The sequence below is a fragment of the Eumetopias jubatus genome, unplaced genomic scaffold (assembly GCF_037043125.1).
Source record: "Eumetopias jubatus isolate StellerSeaLion01/CBP00866 unplaced genomic scaffold, mEumJub1_p1.0 scaffold_7, whole genome shotgun sequence".
NCBI lineage: Eukaryota > Metazoa > Chordata > Mammalia > Carnivora > Otariidae > Eumetopias > Eumetopias jubatus.
The window spans coordinates 74,652,930-74,660,161 of NW_028274813.1; the positions used below are offsets into that span (position 1 = coordinate 74,652,930).

General features: G+C 36.8%; 1 protein-coding gene across 1 annotated transcript; it reads left to right on the top strand.

The window, feature by feature from the left end:
• Window positions 1–707: 707 nt before the first annotated feature.
• Window positions 708–1,667, top strand: LOC114221434 (olfactory receptor 4K2-like). The gene has a single exon (XM_028119554.2). It carries the CDS (start codon window positions 708–710, stop codon window positions 1,665–1,667), a length of 960 nt encoding a protein of 319 aa, XP_027975355.2.
• The last annotated feature ends 5,565 nt before the right edge of the window (window positions 1,668–7,232 follow it).

The following is a 7,232-nucleotide window of genomic DNA, read 5'->3' on the forward strand; positions in this document are numbered from 1 at the left end:
CTCATATGTTTCAGGTAGACCTTTTAGTTATCAATAATTTTATGGAATTAAGAAATTATACATTACATATTAAAAATACTTATCAATAGTGACAAAACAATTTGAAAATTTGCAAGTTAAGTAATAATGGAACTGGATTTTTCTGTAGCTTTTAGACCACTAAAATAATCTTTATTACCCTCATAGGATATTTAATGGGCCTTCTGAAATTGTTATGTTAAACTATTAGTTACATCCAGCATTCAACAATAATGGATTTGACATAATTATATTTTTATTGTTGTTGTTTAACAGAAAGTTTGGAGATTTCAACCCTCATTTAAACTTTTATATACCTGACTTATTAAGTAGAGCACACTAACTTAGTGTAATCTTACTCTATAAACATGGATTATGTAACTCCTTTAGTCAGTATTCAGAATGGGAATATTATTGTGTGGGTATATGATAAGTATAACCCAAAATGTACTGAGATGTTGGTCAAAACCAAGAAGTTGTCCATCTGAAGTGCTATCTGATAGCAACTATTAAGTTTGTTCCAAAAGGAAAAATATTTACTGAGATAGTTATAGTTGGCTTTTAGGTAATCAATGTTCTGGTGAATTATTAATTGATATCATAACTCCTTCATACATAATTATAAAAGTGTCACATTTTCTAGCTATGTCATTTTGTCTTATTTTGTCATTACAGAGCAGTGCAGATCAATGGAGGGGTTCAACCATTCTAGAGTGTCTGAATTTGTGTTACTTGGACTTACTGATTCTCCTGAGCTCCAGACTTTTTTCTTTGTGATCTTTTCTGTTTTCTATTTGATAACTATGTTTGGCAATGGCCTGATTTTGCTCACAGTTCTATCCACCCCACACCTTCACTCCCCCATGTATTTCCTCCTCAGCAACCTGTCTCTCATTGACATGTGCCTGTCCTCCTTTGCCACTCCAAAGATGATCATGGACTTCTTTGCTGAGCGTAAGACCATCTCCTTTGAAGGCTGCATTTCTCAGATCTTCTTTTTGCACCTCTTCACTGGGACTGAGATTGTGCTGCTGATCTCCATGTCTTTTGACAGGTACATTGCCATATGCAAACCTCTCCATTATTCAACAATTATGAGCCAAAGAATGTGTCTTGGGCTTGTGGTAACCTCTTGGACAGTGGGCTTCCTGCATACAACGAGCCAGTTAGCTTTTACCCTCTATTTACCCTTCTGTGGTCCCAATGTTGTAGACAGTTTCTTCTGTGACCTTCCTTTGGTCATCCAGCTTGCTTGTATAGATATATATGTTCTTGGAATCTTCATGATCTCTACCAGTGGTGTGATTGCTCTTGGAAGTTTTCTGCTTTTGCTCACCTCCTATATCATTGTTCTTGTCACAATCAAGGACCACTCCTCCACAGGAACATCTAAGGCTTTTTCTACCTGCACTGCACATTTCATAGTTGTGTTAATGTTCTTTGGGCCCTGTATCTTTATCTATGTGTGGCCTTTCACCAACTTCCTGGTAGACAAAGTTCTGTCTGTTTTCTATACCATCTTCACCCCCTTTCTGAATCCACTTATCTACACCTTGAGAAATCAGGAAGTGAAGACAGCTGTGAAAAAGAACCTAAATAATCAAAACTTGAATCTTGGGAAAACTACCCCAAGATGCCCAGTGCAATGAATCTCCTGTCTGAGATTTACATTATCAGTTTAGTCCTTATAGCAATGGAAAATTAAACTTAGAATCTTCAAGTCCTGTAGTCTAAACTCACAAAAAGAAGAAGCCGGGGTTGAGAGATGTGAAATATCTTGCCTAAAATTTAGTGAGATGTTTGCAAGCCTTTTGAGATTATAGATACATTTGAAAATCTGTTGAAATCTATAGGTTATTTTCATAGAAAAATGCACATATCATCAAAACACAAATTCAGGGCTTCATATATCCCTGAATCCTATCAACTTAATCAATTTAGAGAAGCCTGAGATAAAATACTGTTCTCTTATCTTCTAACCCAGAGTATTCCCACTCAGTGGCAGCCCTGTGGTACTCTGATGGTGTCCACTTGCAGAACTTTAAGGGTGTTGGGTATAGTGAGGTTTTTTTTCATAGCATTGGGAATATTTTTGTGGGGAAATTCATATTGTGAAGAGATTCTTTGGAATAAAGCTGAACAATTCTGATCTATTACATCCAACTGTTTCGAGTTCTGAGTCAACTTTGAACAAAACAGAACAGTTTGGAGGATCTGAAATTTAACAATATGGTTTGTTAAGAAGTGTACACATCACTACCACACTTGATATTTAATATAGGAAATAACTGATTAAGTGGCCATTTGTGAAGTTTAAACTGTAGAAAGTAGACCACTCAAGTCTGATTAACTTTTAAAAACTGGCTGAATATCAGAGATATGATGAATTCATTTAATATCCAGACTAAATGTTTGGAAAACTACTTAATTCATGACAAGTTTGTCATTTCCAAAATAAAATATTCCAAAATATTATTAGTCTTAGTATGAGTTTTGTTTCTCCTTTTCAATATAATGTAGGCTATAGGAAGAAAAGATGAAACTAATTTAAAAAACATATAGCACAGTTCTCTCTCTTCTGGTTTATTACTGATTGTGTTAAAGATAATTTTTATTACAAGATGGTCTTTGGAAATCAGCTGACCAAATCATTTCCCTAACAGCTGATGAAGAACCTAAGATGCAGAGAATTCATAGAGCTGGTTCAAGACTGAATCACTGGAAGGGGCAAAGTTCATTTCTCTAAAAATACGTAGATCTCAGAATTAAATTTTGGATCTGTCATTTCCTAGTTGTGTTATCCTAGGATATTCACTTTATCTCTCTAGCCTTTTTCATTTCTATTGTGAAGATAATAAAAATACTGTTTGTTGTGACTATTTTATGGAAAGTAGACAGAATAGACTAACAATGCACAGACTCAGACTGAAAATGCATCTTATTTGTGAGTAGTATGCCTTTACACTTGAAAGAATAACTGCATTCAGGTGAAACCAGTAGCTCACACAATTTGATATTCTAGTTTTAGGATGTCTCTTTGTGGCTTCTTAAGACATATGGCAGAAAAACAAAAGAACAGTTTCCATTTTTCCATTGCTAACATGGCAGGTAGTTGGAAAAAAATTAGATTAGATTGCCAGATACTTTGTGATTTTTATGAATAACAATATACTGATAGGCTGTATCTCTTTGAACTGACAAAGTATGTGAAAATAGTTTAGGAAACAATCTGTTATGGTGGATTTAGACAGTTTGGCATTACTGGTATTAATAGCTTCTTACATTTATTCTGGATTTTTAAGGTTTCAACAGGCTTCAACACAATCTCCAAGCCAAATATTTAATATATGAAATTAAATAATGTGGAAGAAGTTTATGAAGAAATGTAGTGTTGGAGTTAGGTATAAAACCATATTCTAGTTTAAATTACTAGTTCATTTTAAACCAAATCATAAACTCTTCCTTCTTGCCTCAGGGTCAATCAGACAAATGAGAAAAATTTAAGGTAAAAATGTCCTTTTGTCTCAATTCCATTCTTCAGTAAAAATTATCATCTTTGTTTCAATTTTATATTTAGCACATTAATAAAGTTACAACTACAGGCAGAAAGATTTTGTCCACATTTATGAAAATATAAGGGAAGAGTTTATTTAGAGACTTGGTAGAAATATTGTTTAAGAAACTACTGAAATTGTAACCATGCAGTTATAGCATCAAGTCAGACATTTCATCTGGCTAAGATATCCCTGAAGCTGTAGGATAAATATCTAATTTCTACCTGGGCGTTTATGTGGTAAAGCCCATTCCTGGGGAATCAGTTAAACCCTAAACTGTCTACATAGCACATGATAACTATAATTCAATGTAACTGGTTTTCCTTATGCTCCTATGTATTTAGTTTGTGTGTTTGCAATATTCTGATGAGGAGGCTGTGAGCTTCGCTGATGCTCAGAGGGGTCTGTGGTACACACAAGAATAAGAACTCTTGGAGTGGGGTCTGTGAATATCACTAGTGAAACCTGGTTGTCTAATCTGAACTCAGCTCTATACCACTTACTAGGCTTCTGGTTTGGGCAAGTTTGGGGCAACTTCTATCCTGGTTTTCTTATCATTCTTTTAGCAGAGTTTGCAAGTCAACAGACTGCATTCGCAACATGTTTTGTCTTTCCTCAAAAGTTTTTAAGAAATCAACTAATTTAATAAAATTAGATAATGGGAGATTTCATAAGAAAATACAGCTTGATAGATTTTCTTAAAAAATGAAACAAAAACAAACCTGCCAACATTAGGCCAGAATTCTAAGCTGAAGATGAGTTTTTAGATTGGGCTAATACCAGAGATCTCATCTGTTTTGTCTTGCACACTAGTACACTCCACTCATGCATATTACCCCAGCAGTTTCTGATCCTTAATAAAGAAATTAAGATGTATATTATGTCTTTTCCGTCACCACATCTATCGCTTTCCTTCCAGCTCTAACGCTCACCTTGATACAATCTACTTTTGTCTCTAGCTTTTTATTAAATTTTTTTTATTGTTATGTTAATCACCATACATTATATCATTAGTTTTTAATGTAGTGTTCCATGATTCATTGTTTGTGCATAACACCCAGTGCTCCACGCAGAGTGTGCCCTCTTTAATACCCATCACCAGGCTAACCCATCCCCCCACCCCCTCCCCTCTAGAACCCTCAGTTTGTTTTTCAGAGTCCATCGTCTCTCATGGTTCATCTCCCCCTCCGACTTATTCCCTTTCATTCTTCCCCTCCTGCTATCTTCTTCTTCTTTTTTTTTTTTTAACATATATTGCATTATTTGTTTCAGAGGTACTGATCTGTGATTCAACAGTCTTGCACAATTCACAGCACTCACCATAGCACATAACCTCCCCAGTGTCTATCACCCAGCCACCCCATCCCTCCCACCCCCACCACTCCAGTAACCCTCAGGTTGTTTCCTGAGATTAAGAATTCCTCATATCAGGGAGGTCATATGATACATGTCTTTCTCTGATTGACTTATTTCACTCAGCATAACACCCTCCAGTTCCATCCACGTCATTGCAAATGGCAAGATCTCATTCCTTTTATGGCTGCATAATATTCCATTGTGTATATATACCACATCTTCTTTATCCATTCATCTGTCAATGCACATCCTGGCTCTTTTCACAGTTTGGCTATTGTGGACATTGCTGCTGTAAACATTGCAGTGCGCGTACCGCTTCAGAGCCCCACATTTGTATCTTTGTGGTAAATACCCAGTAGTGCAATTGCTGGATCGTATGGTAGCTCTATTTTCAACTGTTTGAGGAACCTCCATACTGTTTTCCAGAGTGGCTGCACCAGCTTGCATTCCCACCAACAGTATAGGAGGGTTCCCCTTTCTCCACATCCCCGCCAACATCTGTCGTTTCCTAACATGTTAATTTTAGCCATTCTGACTGGTGTGAGGTGGTATCTCATTGAGGTTTTGATTTGGATTTCCTTGATGCTGAGCGACGTTGAGCACTTTTTCATGTGTCTGTAGGCCATTTGGATGTCTTCTTTGGAAAAATGTTCACGTCTTCTGCCCATTTCTTGATTGGATGATTTGTTCTTTGGGTGTTGAGTTTGGTAAGTTCTTTATAGATTTTGGATACTAGCCCTTTACCCGATATGTCATTTGCAAATATTTGCTCCCATTCTGTCGGTTGTCTTTTGGTTTTGTGGACTGTTTCTTTTGCTGTGCAAAAGCTTTTTATCTTGATGAAATCCCAATAGTTCATTTTTGCCCTTGCTGCCCTGGCCTTTTCGCTGTTTCTAAGAAGGAGTTGCTGCGGCTGAGGTCAAAGATGTTGCTACCTGTGTTCTCCTTTAAGATTTTGATGGACTCCTGTCTCAGGTTTAGGTCTTTCAACCATTTAGAGTCTATTTTTGAGTGTGGTGTAAGGAAATGGTCCAGTTTCATTCTTCTGCATGTGGCTGTCCAATTTTCCCAACACCGTTTGTTGAAGAGACTGTCTTTTTTCCATTGGACATTCTTTCCTGCTTTTTCAAGATGAGTTGACCAGAGTTGAGGGTCCATTTCTGGGCTCTCTATTCTGTTCCATTGATCTATGTGTCTGTTTTTGTGCCAGTACTGTACTGTCTTGATGATGACAGCTTTGTAATAGAGCTGGAAGTCCGGAATTGTGATGCCGCCAGCTTTGCTTTTCTTTTTCAAGATTCCTCTGGCTATTCGGGGTCTTTTCTGGTTCCATACAAATTTTAGGATTATTTGTTCCATTTCTTTGAGAAAAGTGGATGGTATTTTGATGGGGATTGCATTGAATGTGTAGACTGCTCTAGGTAGCATGGACATCTTTGCAATGTTTGTTCTTCCAATCCATGAGCATGGAACGTTTTTCCACTTCTTTGTGTCTTCTTCAATTTCTTTCATGAGTATTTTATAGTTTTCTGGGTACCAATTCTTTGCCTCTTTGGTTAGATGTATTCCTAGGTATCTTATGGTTTTGGGTGCAATTGTAAATGGGATCGACTCCTGGATTTGTCTCTCTTCTGTCTTGTTGTTGGTGTATAGGAATGCCACTGATTTCTGTGCATTGATTTTATATCCTGCTATTTTACTGAATTCCTGTATGACTTCTAGCAGTTTTGGGGTGGAGTCTTTTGGGTTTTCCACATACAGTATCATATCATGTGTAAAGAGGGAGAGTTTGACTTCCTCTTTGCCAATTTGGATGCCTTTGATTTCTTTTTGTTGTCCGATTGCTGTGGCTAGGACTTCTAATACTGTGTTGAATAGCAGTGGTGATAGTGGATATCCCTGCCGCGTTCCTGACCTTAGGGGAAAAGCTCTCAGTTTTTCCCCATTGAGAATGATATTCGCTGTAGGTTTTTCATAGATGGCTTTTATGATATTGAGGTATGTACCCTCTATCCCTATACTCTGAAGAGTTTTGATTAAGAAAGCATGCTGTACTTTGTCAAATGCTTTTTCTGCATCTATTGAGAGGATCATATGATTCTTGTTCTTTCGTTTGTTAATATATTGTATCACGTTGATTGATTTGCAGATGTTGAACCAACCTTGCAGCCCAGGGATAAATCCCACTTGGTAATGGTGAATAATCCTTTTAATGTACTGTTGGATCCTATTGGCTAGTATATTGGTGAGAATTTATGCATCCATGTTCATCAAGGATATTGATCTGTATTTCTCCTTTTTGAT

Bases quoted from the DNA above. Each gene is read 5' to 3' on its own strand.
- LOC114221434 (XM_028119554.2), top strand. From the start codon at position 708: ATGGAGGGGTTCAACCATTCTAGAGTGTCTGAATTTGTGTTACTTGGA.